The sequence below is a fragment of the Ambystoma mexicanum genome, chromosome 8 (genome assembly GCF_040938575.1).
Source record: "Ambystoma mexicanum isolate Mex_15411 chromosome 8, UKY_AmexF1_1, whole genome shotgun sequence".
Classification (NCBI taxonomy): Eukaryota; Metazoa; Chordata; class Amphibia; order Caudata; family Ambystomatidae; genus Ambystoma; species Ambystoma mexicanum.
Window position 1 is genome coordinate 1,692,785,891 of NC_090929.1, and position 25,298 is coordinate 1,692,811,188.

Below are 25,298 nucleotides of genomic sequence, written 5' to 3' on the forward strand. Positions count from 1 at the left end.
CTCATTGGACTTGAACCTTGTGTTAACCTTCCTTGTGGCTTCTCCTTTTGAGCAAGAGCATTCTTATTCTCTGAGGATTCTTTCTTGGAAGACAGGTTTCTTGATTGCTATATCTTCAGCTCGAAGAGTGAGTGAATTGCAGGCCCTGTTTTGTAAGCCACCTTTAACGATTTTTACCAAACACTAGGTGTCTCTTAGAGTATGTCCTTCCTTGGTTCTGACGGTCATGTCTGAATTTAATTTGTCACAAGTCACAATTTGTTTACCAGTCTTCTATCCACCTCCTCACCCATCTAAAGATGAAGGAAGGAAAAGGGTTCTGAGCTTCTACATTGCTAGGACAAACCAATTCAGACTACAGGACCAACATTTCGTTGGTTACATCGGCCTGAAAAGGGGTAAGAAAGTTACAAAACAAACCATTTCCAGATGGATTGTGCTCTGTGTCTCTGAATGCTACAACACAGTTGGTAAGCAAATCCCTGGTGGCTTTAGGCCACACTCTACTAGGGGTGTGGATGCTTCCATCCACATGTTTGTGAAACATTATTACCTGGATACTCTATCCACCCATACGTCTTGTTTTGGCAGAGCTGTCTTCCAAAAAGTGGTGACATAATTGCTACGAAGTTCACTCCTTCCCTCTTCCGTAATATCTTACTGCTATGGGAGTCTATCAAAGATGAGGAACCCATGTAAAACACAATCCATTAGAAGAACAAATTACTTACCCCTGTATATTCCTCCCATGATTCCTCGTCTCTCTCCCAGCCTACCCCACGGTTAAGGAGCTCCCTGCAATGTCTTTATTATGACTCTCTCCTTTAACAATTTAAGTGCCTATTCTTTTTTACTTTAATCCCTAATGCAGTTGTGCAGAGGGGAAAAATGACAACTGAGGTCAAGGTGCATGGAGAGTGTTATTTGTACGAACTTGGAAGTCACATTCAGTACCAAAGTTGATGACTCGAGTATCATCGACGCCAGACTGCACAGCGCACAAAGCTGGAAAAATATTTTCGAGAGTTCTACAAAGCGGGAAAATAGATCTAAGATGAGGAATCCGTAGGCGGAATATCCATTAGAAGAACATTACTAGAGGTAAGTAATGCATTGTTCTATATTGCCAGAATGAAAGCCTTTATTTGAAGTTCGATTGGGGAAGGCTGTGACTAAGTCGACCATTACTCAGTTGATAATCCTTTGTATTTCATAATGCTACTCTAAAGCAGCTAATGAGATTCCTCAATAATTCTGAGCTTATTCGACTAGAGGGGTGGCTGAGACTTTGGCATTACAGAGAGCGGTACCACTGGCATACATTTTACAGGCAGCCACTAGGTCATCCTTGCACAAATTCTCTTAGCTTTTCTGTTTGGATTCACAATAAGAACAGGGTGCCCATTTTGTTATAGCTTTTCTGTAGAACTTCCTGGTTTGAATTCAACTTTTTGCACTCTTCCCTTCTTCATGTACGTTTGTACTGATGTGGTCATCTGTCTAAGATGAGGAATCTGTGGGGAATGCAATCCATCAGAAGGAAATATTCTAATGGATTGCAATATTAATGGTAATGCTCTTTCTAATGGATTAACCTCCCGCAGATTCCTCCTTGAGAATTTGAAAGTTCTAAAAATGTAAATTCCTCTTAGTGACGTATTCCCTAGGGTGCTGAGCATGGGGGCTCGGACAAGAACTTATATAATGGGGTGTGGTGTACTTTATATATGCTATTGTGGGTGTCACATAAAGGGCCATAGAGATGGACCAACAGAGTTGGTCAACACTGAGCTGCACTACAGTCTTTGGTGGAAATTTTCCTGGGGGCAGCGGCTGCTACAGATGAGCTAAGATGAGTGATGTTGCTGGTGCAAAGAAAGGAAAGTCCATCAAAAAACAGACCATCACTAGAAGGATAGATCTCAGTTTCAAGGCCTGCTACGAAATGGTACACAAGCAAGTACTTGAAGTTCTCGGGCCTAACTCAAAAAGGGGACAGGCAGCTACAGCAGCCTTACAGGGGGAGATACACCAGCCGGCAACTATACATCTTGTTGTACACTTTCACAAAACATTACCACTTAGACTCATTGGCTAGTGAGGATGTGATAGTCAATTTCCTTTTCTAAGGATGGGCATTCTCTTCCTTCTCCTACAATCGAATTTCTTATGCCATGACTTTGGAAACCTTTCATAGGTAGGAATCTGTGGGAGAATTGTATCCATTAGAAGAACAAATTACCCACCATCAGTAATGTTATTTCTGATTTATACGATTGTTCTTAACACAGATTCGTCCTTGCCCCTCCTATCCACCCCACTGAATTAAATATTCACATTTCTGATTGGAACTTTTGCAATGCCCCTGCTTGATATATGACTGCTTGTGGTTACCCAGGGGGGAAAAAGGGTGGAACTGAGACGTGACGGCACCAATTTTGAAGCCGCACTGTGCTATGCACCCTCGAAAACTTTCCAGTCCATACTGTGTCTGATGGATATTTTAAAGATTAGGCAGCTGTGGTATTAATAATCATATTCATCAGAAAGAATATTACAAAAAGTATGTAATTTGTCATTGTTTAGCTCTTCCTCCCACAGATTCTCCATCGTCCTCCCACCTGTCCCTCACTATGGTCATAACCTGTGGTAGTTGTATGGTTCTTTATCTTCTGTGTGCAGGGACCACTGGGTGGAACTGAGGTCTTGAGGCACAGTCCGCTCCATATACCCCCAATACCACATTTGGAGTCATAGCTTGAAGAATTCAGAGGGGAGAAGAAGGGGCGTTGGGTTAACCCGCTGGTGGTTTCTGAAGCCATACAGGTAGTACTAATCTATCAGAAAGAACATCACCAAAGGTAAATAATTTGTTTATTACAAATTGTATTTAATATCGTCAAACAATATGTACAAATAATGCGAGATTGTAACTGTAAGCGTGCCTTTTAATTTCTTAGGTGGGTGAATTTAACCTAACTAAGCCTTTGTAGCAGATATAATTCTATTAACTGGACGCCACCATCCCCTTTACTAGTAAGATACAAGTAACATGTTTTGCAGTTATTCTACAAGTCCTCATCAAGTTGTATTGCCAAGGGTCAGAGATGATAGTTAAATTTAAAAAAAAAGATTGGAAAACAAAATGTTTGCAAAACACCATACAAACCTAAAAGCATGCACACAATCCCCACCCTAAAAATACAAAAACAGACTTCTTATATATTGGCAGTGAATTGTTTTGTCCTTCACGTCAGTGAGCATGATGTAACAGTTCATTGCTGTGGAGAGGTGTACAATCACAAACACGGTTCTTTGTAAAGCCCTACTTGTGAAAAATGTTGTCTGTGTTGTTGAGCATGTCATATCTATATATTCTCTAGTTGATCTCTCGTGTGAAGCAGATTGGATGCATGTCGTAATTGACAAAAACTATCTACAGTCCCTGGGATACTCTGCTGCGGATCTCTTCTTGAATGAAGGACTTTGTCACCCAGAGGTCAACTCATCTGCTGTCATCTTCAACATCTCATTCACTAACTGTGGAACCAAGAAAGAGGTGAGATGGTGCACAATACTGATTTCATGGTATTTCCTTTTTCAGAGGTATGATAATCTGTTAGCAAGTTGATGGTATACCGGGTTATCAGAGTATTTCCCATGTACTTAATATTCCCCTTAAGGTAGCAGCATTTTGGTAAAACAACTCTATAATGTCATAGATTCTGTAAGAAACACTGGGCCTCATTATAAGTTTGCCGGTCCGGTAACGGTACCAGTAAACTACCGGCAACGTTGCTACTGGACCGGCAAACTACAAATGGTGCTCACGGTGAAAGGGTCACCACACACGATAGATACGCCAGACACAAGGTTGTATTCCCAAAGCTAGGGTTTATTGCAAAGCAAATAGTCTCAGTTGGCCAACTCGGTCTTACGCCCCGCGACGTGTATCTCTAGACCTCGAGGGACGCAAGAGAGAGAATTACATACATCAGTTACATATATACAAAATGCATATCATACAATTAGCTGTGACATGTTTAACACCCCCCTTTATTGGGTTTCTTTGAACTCGGTTTGATGATGGACAATTTCGACGAATATGAGACCTTCAAATATCTATTCTAGCAACAATATGCAACCTTGCAAGTGTTCAGACATCTTTTCTTTGTTGAACAGAACACAGTGCTTCTGTTCTTGTAAGCGAGCTACATACAGGGGAAGAGTCACATTCCAGACCTTGCTATCTTTGAGGTACTATTCGTGTCCTGGGAGCCGACATGCTTTACAGGGCTCTGGAAAGGGGGGCCTTAAGAAGAGCATAATTCAAGCCTTTACCTGCTTTATTCTAACATATTCTACCATATAACGAGACTGGCTGGCAGCTGTGAAATGATTAAATGCCCTGCGGCTCTGCTTCAAGGCTACATTCGGAAGGGAGCCGGGCATTCCTCACCGGAGCTGCCTACATTGCATTTCAACGAACTCTTATTAGCCTTGCGGCCGTGCGGCCTTGTCCGTTCACGTCTAGACAACAATGTTAACAGTTGAGCAGAGTAAGCAGAAATGTGCTGCGAAGCAGTTTGAACAGAAAGCAGTGAGCAATCGTTAGAAAACAAAATGGCGATCCTTGTTACATCAAAAAGGCCGCTCATTGGTCAAACTCAGAAAACCTGTATTTCTATCGTTATGTACATGAGACGGTTGGCCTTCGGCCACCAAAAAACGTTTGCCGTCAATCGTGAGAGGTGTCCATTTTTCTAGACCGACAAACCCTCCTTTTGGCCGTATGCCAAACGTCTCATTCATTCATTGTATCCTCCTCTGATGACGATAAATCTGAAGTATCTATGTCTGAATTTTGCATGCTATTATAAGCATCATTATCGTCATTAATATCTATAGCCATTAATTCTTTCACTGTTTTCATTTCATTCGTGTCTCTGTCATCCCGGCCATAGGTTTGTTTTCTTTTTGTTATCATATGCATACATCCCTTAGTACATCCCTCAGTTATCTCAGTGCAAACTATCGGTAGGCAGTGTATGCAACAACAGCACGTTATGAATATTCCAAACACTACCACTAATATCGCAATCAACTTCCATCCCCAAGAACGCAGTATTCCCCAAAACCAGGACTCTATTCCCCAGCCCCCTTCTCCAGTAGGGAGTTCGGAGTTTAGGACATGCATTTTTTTTATTGCTTCAAAAATCGTAGGGGAGTAGTCATCTACGAATACGCAGCACGCTGATCCCACAATCTTGCAAATTCCCCCACGATCAACCAGGATTACATCGAGAGCCATTCTATTTTGCAGCGTCATTAACCTAATTCCTTTTTCTTCCAACGTCATGTTAAATAGTATATCTGTTGTTGTGTTTATCGTATCCTTTAATATTCTGGACAGCCGCCTTATGTTATAGGAGTTCACTATCTGGGACAAGAATAGTATGAATGATTTTGCTACGTCCTCCGCTATCAAAACACCTTCGCTACTCCTTCGGGTTCTAGATCTGGATAGCCTGGCTATGTCTGCTGTTTCTAAGAGGAACACTCCCGGGAACAGTAGTCCTAGGTAACATGTACCTCCCTAGTTTCTGGGCAACCAAGGATATGCTTTTTCTCCACATATAAAATAGACAGGATCTTCCACATATACTGGTTCTATTTCCCATTTTAGTACCGCTGTATTCATGCATCCAGTAAATGTTCCTACTGAATAGGAGCCTTTCTTTTTTAGACAAAAGGGAACAGTTCTCGGGTTGTAATTCACAGTGTAAGAAGGGGGGATTGCATCTTTGTTCCCGTCTGTCCTTACAAGAAACGTCATCACAGATGTTTTAACTGGCGGGGACAATCTATCTTGTCTATTTTGTCGTGTTATTTTTCGCGTACTTCTAGACGTAGGTTCTGGGATCATCACTTGCGCTTTATGGAATATGGAACAACCCACAGGCCTCATAATTATTTCCTGAAACTCATTCATGTTTGTTCTTTCTAATTGACCCGTACTACTCTTATTCCACTTCCCATAAAACATTCCACTTAAAGATGCACGAACAAAAATGAATGGGTTGGAAAAACAATCTTACTAGGAAAACCCTCCTCCCTTCTGTTTCATCCCAAAGCATACAGCACGTACATGTGTAAAGAATCACATGGGAAATTTCCCAAAAATGTTATATTTGGATATAGTTTTAAGTTTCTATGTTATACATTTTCAATATTATACATTTTGAACAAAATGTGAAAGAACACACACATAAGCAAACACAAATTGCATTGTCAGAACAAAGCAGAAACAAGATACTGTTCTTGCATACTGGTATGGTTGAACAAAAGTAATGCAATCTCTACTGTCGCTGTTATAAGCAGACGACAGGCGTCGTACACAAAGTGAACAAATAGACAAAACAAGTCATCTACAAGGGAACAAACAATTAACATTGGTAATATTGTGAATTGGTGAAAAGCGTCTACACCAGGTGTTTCAGCCCTATAGTCGAGCTTAGTGAGCCATTTCTTCCTAGGGCCTTCATCAGGACGAAGGGAAGATGGTGTGTTCAGGATGTTCAAGGGGTGCTGAAACGGGAATGAAGGACATTGATAAGGGGAGGCTCAATATAAATTGACTAACGTGAGTGAAATAAATCACTAAGTGTATGTCAAAGAATTGAATCGACATAGCTTACCTGTGGGGACGCGAGTCAAACCACAGCTGGAGGTGAATTGCCTACAGGGGAAATGAACAATACCATGTGACTGAATCTGGTATTAAAGGCTCAAGGTTAAAAAAGATATGTGGGTCTAGATGACTATTCTGAATATCTTACCTACAAAAGGGTAGCCAGGTGTCCAAAATTAATGTAATAGGAAAACTGTATCTTCACATTTGAATGCTGTAGTTACAGACAAAACAAATGAGGCTCTAGTCACTTTCAGGATGTGGTATGTTACAGGTGATGTGCACTTAGGTTTACAGAAAGCTGCTTACCTAGTAGGGCGAAGTCTCTAAATGGTTTCAAAATGCACCCAAAAATGTGTCCATCTGACTATAATCAGGGAAAGGATCTAAAATGTGAACATAAAAGAATTGTCACATCTCTCGCCATACCGTGCGAGGAATGGTACGAACTAATGTGGGAGGTGAAAGAGTACGAGGATTACCTGTGTCTGCGAGCGCTGATAGCTGCTGTGACGCAGTCCACTGCAGAGCGGGCGCGCGGAGGACGCATAGAATGCTAGGCTCTGCCTCCGGAGGAGATCTCACAAGTATAACCTCTGCCGCGTCTATCCGATTCTGAAAGAGACGTGCATACCGTGAAGACGCCGTTGCTAGGAGCCGCGTACTGATAGAGCATTCGCCATTTTGAATTGGAGAGACACAATTAACTGTGGGGGAACCCGAATATACATGATACCCACAGTCTTGGCACGTGTTATTAACAGGGCTGTTGAAGTGTAATGTCCCCAGAAAATAGGTAATTTAAAAACAGTATGTTAGTGAGCCGTTGCCATGGCAACCGAATCGTATTGTGAAGACATTTTAAAACTGTACGGCCAGTGAGCCGGCAAGTTCTTAGTGTGTTAGTAACACCCTCTGGCTAAAGTGACCGCGTCTAACTGGATTATAATAAAATAATAATAATAATAATTTGGCATTTATATAGCGCTACGAACCCTAAGGTATATGAGCGCTGCTTATTATTACACACAGTGTGTGGTGCTCATTTATCAACCTCAGAAGGATGAAAGGCTGAGTTTGGCCTTGCCGGGATTCAAACCTGCGTTAGCAAGTTCTGTAGGGGTGTCAACGCGAGCGCTCTACTCTCTGTGCCACTTGACCGGCCTATAGGTATGGATAAAGGACCAGGGATGACCAGATGGGCATGGAGTTCAAACTAGAGCTGGATATCTTAATAGGACGCAATGATAGTGAACGTCCAGATACCTAGTGATGTCTCGGATGGTTCCCTAATGTAGCATGCCGGGATCATCATTTGGCATGCATAACTTGTAACAAAAAGCATGACACCGGGCCATATAACCTGCTAGTGTGTGTCAATCAGAGGCCACCAGTCATGTGTGCAGTACCATGGTAAGTTAGTATCATGGAAAAGACATGTTGATTTATCAAAGCATGATAATACATAACAAGCATATTTGTAATAGCCGCCTAAAAAAAGAGAGTGAATGGAAAGAAACAACAATTATGATCAAACAGTTTCACTTGTTACATGGGTGTCCATGGAGGTGTCTGAATGAATGTGGTAAAATATATCTGAGTCCTACATGAAAGATTTCCATTCTACGGAAATATTTAGACCTGTTTTAACCATATCAAGTCTATGCACCCAATGTTGTTCCAATTGGGTGAGGGCTCTGTTTAAATCTCCTCCTCTCACAGTTGGTTCAAGCTTTTGGATAATGTACCATCTCAGGTCCACGTCCTTATGTTTGCAGAGGCAAAAGTGGTCTACAAGAGGTTTATCCGGGACTTTGTTCCGGATACAGGAGCGATGTTCAGAGATACGCATTTTTATGGGGCGGATAGTCTTACCCACATATAGAAGGCCACACGTGCACTCAATGATGTAAATGACTCCTCTTGAGTTACAATTCGTGTGCGTTTTCAGTGTCCATTTCACATTCTTATGCTCGAAGACTTTTTTCTGTAGAGTTAAAGGGCATGCCACACAGTGGCCACATTTGTAGTGTCCCATTACAGCTGGTAAATTCCACAGTGTGTTTTCAGTTGGTTGTGTTAGTTCGACAAAAGTGTGGACAAGGGTGTCCCTTAAATTCTTATTCTTTTTGTATGCAAAACAGGGGACTTTGGTGAGCGTCCCTTCTTGTTTGACTAGATGCCAGTTTTTCTTGACCACTTTTTGGATAATGTCACTCAACGGGCTGAATGTGGTAACACAAATCAGTCGGTTTAGTTCTTTTTTGGGTTTGGTCTCGAGGCAGATTTCCCTGGGGGTGTATGTGGCTCTCTTTTTGGCATCCCTGATGGCTTTGCGGGGGTACCCTCTTTCAGTCAGTCTTTCATGTAAATCTTCTGCATGTTTTTTGAACTTGTCGACCTCAGTACAGTTCCTTCGAATTCTGAAAAATTGTCCATATGGCAAGTTGTATTTGAGGCCATGTGGGTGGTAGCTGTGGAAGTGGAGTAAACTATTCCGATCTGTCAGCTTGCGGAAAAGTTCCTTTTTAAGTTGGTCTCCAGTTCTGTAAATGTGTAAATCTAGAAAATCGATCTGGTGGTGGTCCCACTGGATAGTGAACTTGATGAATTGGTTACGTTGGTTGATCCAACGATGGAAGTCCAGAAGCGAGGCTGGTGTGCCATTCCAGATCAGGATCACGTCATCGATATAACATTTCCAAAGGGCAATATGGTCAAGAAAAGGATTGTCCGCACAGTAGATGTTTTCCTTTTCGTACTGGGCCATATAAAGGTTAGCAATGTCGGGGGCAAAAGTAGTCCCCATGTTGACTCCTTGTATCTGTTTATAAATCTGTTTGTGGAAGAGAAAGTCATTTTCCGACATTGCTAGCCTAGTGCACTCCAAGATGAAATTGGTGGGAGTCGTGGTTGTATTATTTCTCTGGTCTAGAACCAAACGAATGGCCTCTAGGCCTTCGGCTTGGGGGATAGAGGTGTAGAGCGCCTCAACATCCATGGTGACAAGGAGGCTCTCCTGCTCTAAATGGACATGATTAAGTAAGTTGATGGTGCTGGTCGTATCCTTAAGGTAGGATGGCATCTTAATAACAAAAGGCTTAAGGAAAAAATCGGTGTATAGAGACAGAGGTTTCAGGAGGGAGTCACATGCGGACACGATGGGTCTACCAGGCGGTTGAGTGGCGTTCTTATGAATCTTGGGCAAGATATAAAAGGCTGGGATTCCGAGGATATGTTTTATTGAGGAATCGTTGTTCATTCTAACAGATCCAACCTTCCTCAACTGCATGTGTTGTGAGGCTTTTGATTTCTTCCTGTAGAATGGAAGTAGGATTATGGTTAAGTGGTCTGTAGGCTTTTTGGTTTTCGAGCAGGCGTAAACATTCCTTGTCATAATCTAGGGTATCCATAATGACTATACCCCCGCCCTTGTCTGCCGGTTTTATGGTAATGTTGGTGTCTCGGCGTAGGGTCTCTAAAGCTCTTCTTTCTTCTTTCTCCAGGTTGTCTCTGTAAAAGTTATGTTTCTGGAAACCAGTCATCACTGTCTTCAACATTGTTCTTTCAAAAGCCTGGATTTCACAAGGGATGGTATGTGGAGGCGGGTAGAAGGTAGATTTTGGTTTCAAGCCGGTGGTGTTGTCTTTTTTTATCTATTTTATCTTGCTCAGTTCTTCCAGTTTGTCCTTTGGATGGTAGATAGATCTTGAAGAAAAATTTGAGTCGGCTGTTTCTGAAAAATCTCCGTAGTTCTAGTTCAGTCTCAAAAAATTGTGGTTTTTGGGCAGGCACAAACGAGAGGCCTTTTCCAAGTAGTCGTTCCTCAGCTGCCGTGATTAGGCGTTTGGATATGTTGAAGATGGGTATCCCGCCTGTTGTCCCTGATTTTGATACCATTGGCGGGTGCGCATCTGCTGGTTCGATGGTGTTGGTCTCCTCTTGGGTCTCCCTCTCTGTCCCCCTCACGGAAAAAAAGGTTGTTGAGGTTGGAAAAAAGGTTGCGATTGTCCCGATGTACCGGGAAGGCATTGGTTGCTCCCGCTGCCACTGGGCGAGGTGCCAGAGAAATTTACACCTCTATTTCTGCGGTTGTATCCTTGGTTTTGTTGGAGATCGGTGTAGTAAGTGCTCCGCAGATATTGGTATGTTCTTTCTTCTGTGTAGGATGCCACATCTTTCTTGAATTTGATGACCTTTCTATCAATTGTGATGTTTTTAAATTTCTCAACTTCGATCTCTAATTTTTCCAATTTTTCTTTAGCCTCTTTGATGGATTTGTCTTCAAGGAATTTCTTTTGAAGTTCTGCCAGCTCACTACCCTGTTTGTCACAATCTTCTTTTGCCGTATCTATCACCAGGATTAACCAGTCTCTACTACACTTATTCCCTACTCCGCTGAAGTTTTTCGTGAAGCTAGGGTTATCGGTGAATACCCTCGGAATGTTGCGGACTTGTAGGCCCTCAGGGATAATTTCGGCCTTTAAATACTCCAGCATAAACTTGCTGTGCATTTCAGTTCTTATAATTTTCTTTTTCTTTTGGTTAAGGATCTCTAATTGGTCTTCTGAGAGACCTCTAGTGATAACTCCTTCCTCATTGCTGAGGGTTGAAGTTGTTTCAAGTAATTTCTTGAAATATTCATCCGTATAGGATACGATATTGACATTATTTAGTCATTTAGACCCACATATCTTTTTTAACCTTGAGCCTTTAATACCAGATTCAGTCACATGGTATTGTTCATATCCCCTGTAGGCAATTCACCTCCACCTGTGGTTTGACTCGCGTACCCACAGGTAAGCTATGTCGATTCAATTCTTTGACATACACTTAGTGATTTATTTCACTCACGTTAGTCAATTTATATTGAGCCTCCCCTTATCAATGTCCTTCATTCCCGTTTCAGCACCCCTTCAACATCCTGAACACACCATCTTCCCTTCGTCCTGATGAAGGCCCTAGGAAGAAATGGCTCACTAAGCTCGACTATACGGCTGAAACACCTGGTGTAGACGCTTTTCACCAATTTACAACATTACCAATGTTAATTGTTTGTTCCCTTGTAGATATGCACTACTGACTTGTTTTGTCTATTTGTTCACTTTGTGTACGACGCCTGTCGTCTGCTTATAACAGCGACAGTAGTGATTGCATTACTTTTGTTCAACCATACCAGTATGCAAGAACAGTATCTTGTTTCTGCTTTGTTCTGACAATGCAATTTGTGTTTGCTTATGTGTGTGTTCTTTCACATTTTGTTCAAAATGTATAATATAGAAAATGTATAACATAGAAACTTAAAACTACATCCTAATATAAAACTTTTTGGAAATTTCCCATGTGATTCTTTACACATGTAAGTGCTGTATGCTTTGGGATGAAACAGAAGGGAGGAGGTTTTTCCTAGTAAGATTGTTTTTCCAACTCATTCATTTTTGTTCTAGCAACTGAAGCCTTCCTGGGCAGAATAGGGTTGTATCCACCAGGAGCCCTTTTTTGATATACTTAAAGATGCACTACATGCAGAACTTAATGGTAATGGTTGTACATACCAGCCTATTCCTTTCCCCGCATGCTGCAGTAAATGGGCACACACCCAACAATTATTTTTCTTTAGCATTGCATGCGTCTTGTTCATGATGAGTAATAGCCTATTGTTCCCATACCCTTCTCTGTGTCTCTCTTCCATTGGGGACAAGGTATAAGTAATCACCTGAACCGGGCTTTCAGTAGTGGACATATTGACTATTGGTAAGAACATTCCCAGTGGGTGTATAGACTCCACATACCATAACACAAAGGCTGTCGTTATTGGTGCTACCACACTCATGAAGCACATGATTATTGTCAAAGCCAGCATACAATTTTTTTTTACCATGCGTTTTCCCTAAGTTTACAGTGTTTATAACTAACTTATTCTCAGCAGTGGTGCAGGAGGAGGCTGAAACCGGTCCCAACATTTTTCTCAGCGTCCTTCTTCTTCCTGAAAAAGTTCGTAGTGGATATCTCTCTTCGTCGCACTTGTCCGGATGTCAATAAGTTCAAAGGAATGGTCAACAGTTTAGTCTGCCAGCCCTTTGCAGCCTGGATTGCTTATTCGTTCTTAGGCAAGATCACTTATCCTCTCTCACACTGCTCAGAGGACTTTTGAACAGTTCTCTATTGCCTTTGTGCCATGTGCACCCAGCTTGTCCGCTCTGGTTCAGGACACATGTACTTTTTATGATCGCACCGAGGAGCCGCGAGTCTTGAATTGTCCGACTTGCACAACTCTCACGCTTCTCTCCTCTACACCTCTAGTTCCTTCTCCGTCCATGAGCGGAACCAGAGGTTAGCATAAACACCAAAGAACTGTGGATCACTCTGTCTTTCGAGGCCGCAAATCATATCGCCTCACTCCTGGTATTATGTGATCCGTGAACAGTGCCGGTGCACTTCCAGATCCAGGCTCAGAGTCAGCCTGTGGTGCAATGGCAGATGCTGGTGTGCGCCGCAACAGTGATGCGGATTCAGTCTTTGGCTCTGGCGCAATGGCAAGTGCTGGTGGCCGCCAAGTGGTACACGTTTAATGTCTGCCGTTAATTGCAATGCAGATTTCATGTCGGCCAACAGTGATGTGGGTTCTGCTGGGCAACGTTGGGGCACTCTTTGCCCTTCCCCCTTTTTGGCAATTTTTTCAGGCTTTGTTTCGAGTTTCACTTCTCGCTCGGACAGATTTAGCGGCGGTGGACTGGCAGCAGTTTCTTTCGTTTCTGGGACCGCTGTCTCTTTCCGATCGTCCGGACTGGGCAAGTCTTTCAGTGAAGATGGGATCTTTTTGGCATGGGTGGCATGGATCCACGACTTCCTCCCATCCACCGGTATTGCCGTCTGAGTTGCCAGAAGCACTTGATAGGGGCCGCGCGAACTGGGTGCTAACAATGATTTTCTCTCAAAGTCCTTAAGCAGCACCCAGTCTCCTGGCTCCAGCGCGTGCCCCGGACCAGTATATCTTACGGGTAGAGGCTCCTTCACCTGCTGATGAATCAAACGCAATTTCTGCATTAAAAGGCCACAATAAGTGCTAAGTACAGGATGCTCCACTTCACTCAGTCGTTTTGGCTGAGGTGCGCACCAAACATTCGCCGGCCTCCCCATCACAATCTCATACGGGGAGAGCCCAGTTCTAGCCTGTACAGACGTACGCATGCACAATAGTGCTATTGGTAATGCATCCACCCAACTCAACTTGCTCCCTACACATATGTTGCTAATTTTTGACTTGAGGATTCTGTTGTGCCTCTCAACAAGACCGGCAGAACTCGGATGCCTCGAACTATGAAATATCTTATCAATCTGAAGACCTGCACATATCTGTAATACCACTGCGGCCACAAAATGTGGACCGTTATCTGACCATATGACACGGGCCAAGCCAAAACGGGAAAAGTATTCTTTAAGCATTACTTTTGCCGTACTCATTGCTGTGCAGTCTTTTAAGGGATATGCCTCCACCCACTTGCTGAATGCACAGATCACCACTAAGACATATTTCAAGTTTTGGCACCTCTCCATCTCTATGAAATCAAAATGGATTACCTCAAAAGGCATAGAGGGCGTGCCAAAACTGCCTATTGGAGTCACTGATCCCTTTCCTACATTGTGTTGTAAACACATAATGCAGTTCTGCACCAACCTCTCTGCATTCTTCTTTATGTTTACATTCTTCCATACCGTAGATAGGTTCTGTATTATTTTCTTGGCACAGATGTGGGTAGGGCTGTGAGCCATTGTGACCATTGCAGTTACATAGAAATTTGGCAACATCCAGTTTCTAGTTCCCTTGTTCACCCAACAACCCTCTAAATCTAACTCAGCAGAGCCCTCTGCCCATCCTTGTATCTCATCGTCCTTTGCTTCGGCCTGCATTTCTTTGACAGTGGCAATTCCATCTTCTATCATACAGAGTACTTCCTCAGTCTGGACTGCCATCATTTTATTATTCAAATCAGTGGCAGTTTGTTTCGCAATTCTGTCTGCAAATGCGTTTCCCTCTCCCACTTTGCATGTTAACTTTTTATGTGCCTCGCATTTCACTATTGCTAGGCGCTTTGGAAACGTGAGTGCAGACAGCAATCGTTCAATCAAAGGGCCATGTTGAATTCTGGCCCCATGCGATGTTAAGAAACCCCTCTCAGCCCAGAGTCGACCAAAGTTATGAACCACTCCAAAAGCATACTGACTATCAGTATAGATATTCACGTTCAAATTTTCAGAAATCTCACAGGCTCTGGTCAATGCTATTGTTTCTGCGGCTTGTGCCGAGTTATAGGGGATTCTTTTGCTTTCTACAACGCTCTCTAGGGTAGTGATAGCGTAAGCGGTAGTTGACGTGCCATCAGGTAGTTTAAAACAGGAGCCGTCACAAAATAACTCTCCACCTGGCTCCTTTTGTGAGATGTCACTTAAATCAACTCTCCCCTTTGTTTCTTCCTCAGTGACGATTAAGCAATCATGGGGTGGTGATTCGTTGTGACCAATTTCTTCTGTGGGCAGTGGCATTAATTCTGCAGGATTGAAAGCGCTACACCTCATAATTTGGATATGGGGCGTGAATAAGATAATTTCATATCTTGTCAGTCTAGCAGAGGTGAGGTGTTGCGTCTGTGTCCTATTTAATAGGACATATATGGCATGTGGCACCATCAGAATTAAAGTATGCCCCAATACCATCCCTTCCGTTTGTTTCACCGACGCAGCAGCCGCCGTGACAGATCGCAAACATCATGGTAGTGCGCGTTACAGGGTCCAGCGCAGAAGAAAAATAGCCGCACAGCCTATTTCTTCTACCTTGTTCCTGTGTCAAAACAGCCAATGCACATCCTTCATTCTCGCATACAAACAATCTAAAAACTTTTTCATAATTTGGTATGCCCAAAACTGGAGCAGAACATAATGCAGTTTTCAATTGATCAAACTCTCTCTGACATTCTTCATTCCACTGCAAAGGTATCACCGCATCCTTCTTAGTTAATAGCACCATTGGCTTCACAATCAATGCAAAATTACTGATCCACTGCCGGCAATAAGAAGCCATGCCTGTTATGGCTCTGACTCCTTTCTGTGTCTTTGGAATAGGCATGCAATAAATACTTTCTATGCGTTCTGGCATTAGCCTTCTCCCTTCTTTCGAAAGTAAGTAGCCCAAATAAGCTACCTCCTTTCAATTATATTGAAACTTCTTCAAACTTTATGGCCATGTGCCGCTAGATGTGACAGTAGTAATACGGTGCTCCTTTTACAAATCTCTTCTGTATCGGCAGCGATCAACAGATCATCTATGTATTGCAATAGTACACACCCCACTGGTAATTCTAGCATGTCTAGCTGCTCTTTTAACGCTCTACGGTAAATACTCAGACTTTCCGTATATCCTTGTGGAATGCGCGTGAATGTAAATGATCGTCCCCCTAATGTGAACGCGAACAAATATCTACTGTCCTTGTCCACCGGAATGCTAAAGAAAGCATTTTTTAGATCAATTACATTAAAGTATTCTGCTGAGGCAGGTATCATTGTCAATATTGTAGTGACGTCTGGGACCAAAGGAAATTGTGGATCTACTACTTTGTTTAGCGCGCGCAAATCAATTATGAAACTATATGGTACTTCATTGCCCCTTTTCTTATACACTGGAAGAATCGGGCTGTTACATGTACTGCCTGTAATTTCTTCAATTACCCCTAATTTCACCAAATCTGAAACAATACTTTTCAATCATCTCTCTCTGTTAGCCGAAATTTTATACTGGGGAATTCGCAGCAGTGTAACTCCTTCTTTCAAAATGATCCTCACTGGCTCGATCTTCAAGCATCCTACATCATTGTCATGCATCGCCCATATACAGGTTGGCACTTTTCTTAACTCTCCTGGAAAGGTTTCAGACATGAATTCTGACACAGGGGCATCTTGTGGCCAAATCGTCAGAAACACCCCGTCTGACGTGCAATGTATAATAGCACCTAGCTTTTTCAACAAGCTCAATCCCAACAGGTTCTCCCCACAATTTTCTGTTAGGAGAAAAGGACAATGTTCAGTGAATGGTCCTATAGTAACTGGGACTGGTTGGGACACTGGGTTTAAGACTGGTGTACCTGCGAACCCTACGGAAACATTCTTTTGCCCTGACAGTGGTATATCCGGAACCAAGTGATGGTCTATTGAACACTTTTGCGCTCCTGTATCTACAAGGAAGCGGTGCTCCTCATTCCCGACTCTCATTTCTACGTAGGGTCCTCTCTGATTTACGGGGATAGACACTGGTTCCGACCCCTGCCCTGGACTGTCCTATTGGGGAAATAACACATCATCCGATGTGTAGTCACTATTATTACTGTAATACGTATTTGGCTGCGTATTAAAAATTTTCCCATTCTTTCCTCTATTTCCCCCACTCTGATTCCCATACTGTTGGTTTTGCTGGCCCTGACTCTGGTTAGGAGCACTTTGGTTTTGGGCTTGGTTTTGATTACCTTCAATAATGTGGTGCTGCTGCATACTATTCCTATTTGGGCCATTCGCTCCTTGGTGCCCTCTGTGCTGTCTTCTCTAACCAGATCCATTTCTATTCTGTAAATGTGGACATTGCGCTCGCCAGTGTCCTTCCTCCTTACAGTATGCGCACTGATTTGGTCCCAATGGCCCCCCATGCATATTCAAATTACTCCTCCCTTGTGCGTTCCCTCTTCCTCTATTATGTCCTGCTACTTGCTGCAGTAACACCCTTGTTTTCAGTATGCATGCTTTCAAGTCTTCCCCCACCTGTTTTAACAACAATAATTCGTCCACCATTGCCTTTTGCCCCGGTGATTGTAACTGTTTCCGTCCATTATGTGGCCCTAGCATTTCCTTCCTATCTCTCCCGATATCCTTACCCCTATACCCAGATGCAATAAATATTTCAGCATAATCATTATCCAATTCATTTTTAAGCTCAAAAAGTCCATATACATGTTCCCTTACTTCCTCATCTCTTTCTCTACAGCATGCTAATGCATTCAAATCTAACAATCGCTGCGGTGGTAATTTCCCAATTAACTGTTTCCATCTCTCCACTAAATATTCACCCATGCATTCCAACACTACCTGTCTTTCGTTGCTTCTTCGGAAGTCATACATCGAAGCCAATGCTGCCGTCCCATCATTCCCGTCAATATACATTTCTGCCTGTTGCTGCAATTCCACCTTCCTTTCTTTGCTGATCGCACTGCGAGTTACCCTTGTGCATCTACTTTGCTCAGTCCCGCCTCTTGCCCCCGTGGTTTCAACTTCAACCCCTGGAGGGACGGACGGTACCGAGTCTGTATCTAAGGCGGGAGGTGCGAATGGGACAATAGGAACGGGGAGTGTCTGCTGTGGGCCTGGTTGGCTAATAGGAAGTGTTACGTGCAGGGTCTGTGGCTGTGGGAGGGCTTGAGCTACTGGAGGGAGAGTTTGATTTATGGGAGAGTTTGATTTATGGGAGGGGCTTGAATAATAGTTACTGTCGTGTTTGACCTCGCTTCTGATCTTCGGCCTTGTTTTGTATAGATCAATATGTTTTCCATCACTTCATCTGCTATGTGCAATTCCCGTTGCGGGTATATTCTTTCTATATTCAACTGGTCACGTCTACCTGACCTCCTTAGACTCTCAGTCCACTCCTCCTCCTCCTTTTCTTCCGCTACTTCACCTTTCGATTTATGCCTGCGCACATGCTTCGCACTACTTCTAAATCGGAGCATTGCTTCCCTTCTCCAGTCCTTAACGATATCAAATGCTGCGGGACGCGTTTTCTTTCTCATCAACACCCTTTCCAGGTTATCTATTCTCGCTATTTCAAAGCTACCATTTATCGGCCACTGATGGTCTTGCTGCTTTCTGGTTTGCCTATGCCAAGTCTCACAGAATATTATCGCTCCCACACCATACTTCACATACATCTCATACGCCGGCGTTCCCCCAGGTGGTGCAATTTGGCCATCTTCCAAAGATTGTCTACCACAGCGGAAAAACCCCACTAGGGTGTACAATACCCCAGGCATGTTTCAACCTCCCCTTGGTTAATCAACCTTACCTAGGGCGTTTGATTTTGCAAAGTCAACTCTCAACCAATATCAGGGTTATTTTGAATCAGGGTATGACTCACCTGATAAATCAGTTTGTCCTCCAGGACACAATTCGTCAGTATACTGACGCAACCAATGACGTTGTGTCTGCGTTTCTTGGCTTCTGCCTCGTTTCGGGACCCTCGCCTCCTTGTTCTCTGGCCAGATACGTCGATCAGGGATCAGATGTGTGCGGATCTGCAAAGGAATCTCTCATCACTTCTACAGGGTGCCCCGAACACCTCTTGATCCCAGCTCGATCGTCCCGTCCTCGTCGTTCTCCGCCTTTACTCAATTACAACGTACACGATGGAACAAGTGGGGGAGGGTCCCTATTTGGTGCCATCTTGAAAGGGGCCCTTAGGGGTCCCTCGCATTATGGAAACAAGGCAAGTCACCACACACGATAGATACGCCAGACACAAGGTTGTATTCCCAAAGCTTGGGTCTATTGCAAAGCAAATAATCTCAGTTGGCCAACTCGGTCTCACGCCCCGCAACGTGTATCTTTAGACCTCGAGGGACGCAAGAGAGCGAATTACGTACATCAGTTACATGTATACAAAATGCAAATCATACAATCAAATGTGACATGTTTAACACCCCCCTTTATTGAGTTTCTTTGAACTCGGTTTGATGATGGACAATTTCGACGAATATGACACCTTCAAATATCTATTCTAGCAACAATATACAACCTTGCAAGTGTTGAGACATCTTTTCTTTGTTGAACAGAACCCAGTGCTTCTGTTCTTGTAAGCGAGCTACATACGGGGGAAGAGTCACATTCCAGACCTTGCTATCTTTGAGGTGCTATTCGTGTCCTGGGAGCTGACACGCTCTACAGGGCTCTGGAAAGGGGGGCCGTACGAAGAGCATAATTCAAGCCTTTAGCTGCTTTTTTCTAACATATTCTACCATATAACGGGACTGGCTGGCAGCTTTGAAATGATTAAATGCCCTGCGGCTCTGCTTCAAGGCTACATTCGGAAGGGAACCGGGTATTCCTTTCCGGAGCTGCCTACGTTGCGTTTCAACAAACTCTTATTAGCCTCGCAGCCTTGCGGTCTTGTCCTTTCACGTTTAGACAACAATGTTAACAGTTGAGCAGAGTAAGCAGAAATGTGCTGAGAAGCAGTTTGAACAGAAAGCAATGAGCAATCGTTAGAAAACAAAATGGCGATCCTTGTTACATCAAAATGGCCGCTCATTGGTCAAACTCGGAAAACCTGTATTTCTATCGTTATGTACATGAGACGGTTGGCCTTCGGCCACCAAAATACGTTTGCCGTCAATCGTGAGAGGTGTCCATTTTTCTAGACCGACAGCGGGTTCCTCTCTGACCTGGCGGGAAGACCGGCATCCGCGAGCAGAGCATTTGGGATGCACCTCCCCATTCCCATTGAGCCCTTCAAGTGGGAATGGGGACCATTTTTTTCCAGCACCCGCGAATGGCCAATTACCGGTTCTGGCGGGGCCATAATGAGCCGGTAATTGCCCATTCGCGGGTGCCGGCAAGGCTAACGCCAAACTTGCAATGAGGCCCTGACTACCAAGTTAATTGGGCCTCATTACGAGTATGGCGGTGTTGGAAAATTGTTGGTAACATGGTGGTAATTCCATTACCTATTGTGCTGAATAGCAGGAAATCCCCACTCTCTGGAACAGGAAATTACAGCATCTACTTTAGCAGAATAGAGATCCAGAGGACATCATTTTACAAATCAGTTTCACAAATACTTATTTAAGATGATACAAAATTATAAATTAAATATATCATGAATGAATCAAAAATGGAACAACAATTAGATGCAGGTGAAATCACAACTATAAAATGCAGGTGACAAAAATAATTCCCACACAACAATTAGGTAATCTATCCTAAAACATCCATTCTTCCTCAACTATCTATTCACATTTATACAAATCATATCAACACCAATTAATAAACGATATTGGAAAAAACTTGTTTTTTTGTCTTTTTTGGAGTGGATCTTAGTAGCTGTTTAATAGAACACAATCACATATCCAAAACTTTTTCAGGACCGACCGGTTTCGGCGTGTGGGTGTAGTTTCACCACGTCTTCATCAGGGGAAAAATTGCACTCTACAAAAAAGTGTCTATATGTAAATATTATGTGTGATCAACCAATCACTTAGATCTGCATAGGCCATATAGCAAGGCTACCTATTAATGCCCAGCATTTTAGGTAGCACCAACATCAATTAATTGTTTTTCTTGGGCATGGTGTGTTTCTAGATTTCTCCCAATTGTGGGAGCATTTGACTGCACCAGAGTCTTTGGAGGACCGCATGGATTCACTGTGGTTTGCCCTGCATGTTGGGAATTGTTCATGGTAGTCACAGCTATCCACATGCATGAATAGGTAGCCTTGCTATATGGTATTTACTGGTACCCAAGAAAAGAGGAGGTCTCCATCCCATTCTGGAACGCAGGGCACTAAACAAGTTCCTCAGCAAAGACAAATTCAGGATGGCGACGTTGAGAGAAATTCTCCAAACTCTCCGAACTTCAGAACTAGCTGGTGTCAATAGACTTTCATGATGCTTATTTACATGTGCCCACACATAAAAAGCACAGGAAGTTCCTAAGATTCCTCATAGGCGATACGCAATATCAGTTCAAAGTGCTTCCCTTTGGGTTGACCTTCAGTCCAAGGGTCATCACCAAGCTTATGGCGGTAGTTGCTGTTTACCTCAGGAGATCCTGGGTCCATGTATTCCTTACCTGGATGACTGGCTGATCCGGGTAAAGTCAGCGGGGCAGGTTTTGTCTCATTTGGAAGACACCTCCCTACTACTGTACAGGCTGGGCTTCTCCATGAGCTTGAAGAAGTCCCATGTAGCACCAGTCCAAAGGCTCCAGTTCATCTGAGCAGTCTTAGACACTTGAATAGAGAAGGCGTTAACTCGTGAAGAGAGAGCTGAAAGCATAGCACAGATGGTACATTTATTCCGGAACCATGCCACTTTACCAGCAGCGTCCTTCCTCTGTCGCTTGGCTCGTGTTAGGAAGGAAAGAGATGGTCCCTCCGCCCCCTCTTTGCAGCGAGGTAAATAACCCATGTGTAAGCCAAAGGGGGAGACACACCCACCCCCACGGCACATATCCGCACGATATAACATTAAGAATTACATGTATAACATAGCCCATGCCCCTGCAATGAAACAACATTTTGTATCCATCTTTTACTAGGCCAGAAAACCATTCATCAGTAAAATCACAGCTCTCCCTTCCCCAGCATCTCACACAGAAGGACCAAGCCATCGCCACCCCAGACTAGCTCTGCACAAGCCTTGTTCTCACGGAAGTTCAGTCGTGTAATGTTGCAAATGTTTAGTATCTCTTCCGAAGAAAAATGTGCTCTCCGAAGAGCATGAGACAGAGACAGGCCCCAGTACAAGTGCCCATCCATCTCCACTAAACTGTCTATGCCCTCTCAACCCCCCACCCTGCCAGGGACCACCAGCTACGACCCCCCAATCCCTCTCGCACCAATACACATCTGACCCCTTGCCTTGACCATTCCAAAAAATTCCAGAACACCCACCCCAGATCTAATCATGTAGAGTAGTACATTCTCCCAAAAACAACACATGTCTGTTCGTATCAAAGGGCACCATAGAACATAGATGGTAGATAAAACCCCCGAGAGAGGCACCTGGGAACGGGGTCTGCAGTATCAAAGAAGCCCTGAATGTAGAAGTCAGTATGCCAATATATTATTCCGTTTTTCTCCAAGTACGCCATTCATGCAATGATCAGGTGTCTTCCATTATTCTTGCATTGTCAGTTTGGCTTAGATAGATAAGTTATGTGTCGTCTGTTCGCCCTGACCTTCACCGTGGAGATGAGCCCAGCTGACCCACGTGCACCAAGATCGACTGAGAAGCCGCAGCCAATGATGCCCTGGCATCCCCAATGGAGCAGGGCTTAGTATATGTCTCCAGTTAAGTAGCTCTGTCAGATGTGTACCCTATGTATTACATCACTGATGACGCTTAGTCCATTTTTAATGTGCTGCCTGTGTATTTTTTGGCAGAGCGCTCTCGGGCAGCAGAGTTCTTTGCTGGCATAGTTTATATGATATACACTTTGTAATCCTTGCAACCTATCTCTTGACGGAGTGCATTATATTATTTTTTGCTTTAATATTGGGACACATGTATGAGTGGGTGCATTCAGTCTCATAGCCTCCTGTATTTTTCTAGTGCCAGAGGCCAGACTGCATTTGAGATTCCAACAGTGACTCTTAAGGGACCAGTAGTCTCAGTACCTGGGAGCCCTCACAGATCCTCTCAAAGTGTCCAACCAAGTGGACCTCAGCCTCGACTGGTGGCACAACCACAGCAATCTTATGGCGGGGGAACCCTTCTGGCCTTCTTGGCCTCAGACCTGAGTGGTCACGGATGCATATCTGAAGGGTTGGGGCACCCACTACGAGGGCATGCAGGTGAGCAGCCTTTGGTCCACGACGGAAGCCAGGTTGGAGTTTCGAGCCATGAATCTGTGTGGCACTATGGGCAGTCACGCTGTGGGCTGAGGTCTGTTTTCCTACTCCATTGATGGAGGTGGAGCTGAAGCTACAACAACCTTGTGATACCATGGAGGGGAGTGGATCTGAGTGGCAGTCTGGGCAGTATAGGCGGGCTGTGCAGAAGAGCGGCACCTGTAGGGCAGCAAACATCATTTTGAGCTGCTGTATTTTGGTAAAACCACAGCGCGACACTGTTGCATTCCACCTTGTAACCCCCGGCATTGCATAAACGTAAAAAAAATATACGGAATAGCAGTTGTCCAACCATTCTGATATGGGGCCGCAGGAAAGCTATTAGCAAACCCCCACTGCCACAAATCTCGACTGGGGGGTAAAGGAGGAGGGGCCATGTGACGATACTTTGGTCAGGGAAAATCCTAGCCCGTTCGGCCCTGGGATCTGTGGGAAAGCCCACGCTGACAGAGAAATCAAGGTCGGGAGGGCAGTGTAGAGCTGTTACGACACACAAATCCTAGTCGTCATGGAATAATTGCGCCCCTTGACCTAAGGCTCCTAAGCTGACCACGACAAGTAAAGAGGACAACAATTTGGCCAAGACCCCACGCTCTACTAAAATTACAGGCCATTATCAGCCCATAAGTAACAAACAAACAAGTCAACCCACAAACATGGCAGAGCAGGAAGACATCATTTCACTGCCACCCTCTACATCTATCGACAATAACAACTTGCTGTTGAAACTATGCATGGATTTAAAACCAAGGGTACCTGATATGCATCAACAGGAGGAGAGTATGCAAGGGGGTACTGCAGGGACAAACGTTTTATCAACCCCCGATTTGGGAGGGTTAGTTTCGTTATCATCTGAAGACTCTGAGGGTAATTCATAGAATTTCGCAGAAAAGTGTCGCAAGCGGCTGGCGCAGAGTGTCCGCGTGCGATTGTCTGCGCCAGGCACGTGCGCTAAAACCGATTTCCGCGCACAGCGTATTCATGGATTTTAGGCTCCCAAACCAGCCGTGGCGCAGAGAATCGCAGCGACCCTGCAGCAGCGCCAGTAACGCCCCCAAGAACGCCCTCGCGCAAGGAAAAGCCATCCAAATCGCTAAATCATCGCAAAGGGCTGCGCTAACCCTGGACCAGTTCACCGGGCTGGCAAACAGCAAACGCCAAGCGGGGAACGCGTATTGCAGGGGTGCGCGGGAAGTTCCACACGCGACTGGCCCCGTGCAAGCAGGGTACGTCAATTTCAGGGGTGCGCGGGAAGTTGCACAAGCGATTTCAGCAGGGTACGTGTATTTCAGGGGTGCGCAGGAAGTTCCACATGCGATTGGCCCAGTGCGAGCAGGGTACATGTATTTCAGGGGTGCGCGGGAAGTTACACACGCGAGAGTCCCAGTGCGAGCAGGGTACGTGTATATCAGGGGTGCGCGGGAAGTTCCACACGCGATTGGCCCAGTGCGAGCAGGGTACGTGTATTTCAGGGGTGCGCGGGAAGTTCCACACGCGATTGGCCCAGTGCGAGCAGGGTACATGTATTTCAGGGGTGCGCGGGAAGTTACACACGCGAGAGTCCCAGTGCGAGCAGGGTACGTGTATATCAGGGGTGTGCGGGAAGTTCCACACGCGATTGGCCCAGTGCGAGCAGGGTACATGTATTTCAGGGGTGCGCGGGAAGTTCCACACGCGATAGTCCCAGTGCGAGCAGGGTACGTGTATTTCAGGGGTGCGCGGGAAGTTCCACACGCGATTGGCCCAGTGCAAGCAGGGTACGTGTATTTCAGGGGTGCGCGGGAAGTTCCACACGCGATTGGCCCAGTGCGAGCAGGGTACGTGTATTTCAGGGGTGTGCGGGAAGTTACACACGCGATAGTCCCAGTGCGAGCAGGGTACGTGTATTTCAGGGGTGCGAGGGAAGTTCCACACGCGATTGGCCCAGTGCGAGCAGGGTACGTGTAT

General features: G+C 44.5%; 1 protein-coding gene across 1 annotated transcript in view; it reads left to right on the plus strand.

Moving 5' to 3' along the window:
* The window catches only part of LOC138473831 (deleted in malignant brain tumors 1 protein-like), an 835,597-nt gene that overhangs the window by 497,225 nt on the left and 313,074 nt on the right, over positions 1 to 25,298 (plus strand). Inside the window, exon 4 of the mRNA XM_069612216.1 lies at positions 3,384 to 3,559. Within this exon, the coding sequence (XP_069468317.1) occupies positions 3,410 to 3,559 (150 nt within the window). The 5' untranslated portion in view covers positions 3,384 to 3,409. The remainder of the gene's footprint in view (positions 1 to 3,383; positions 3,560 to 25,298) is intronic.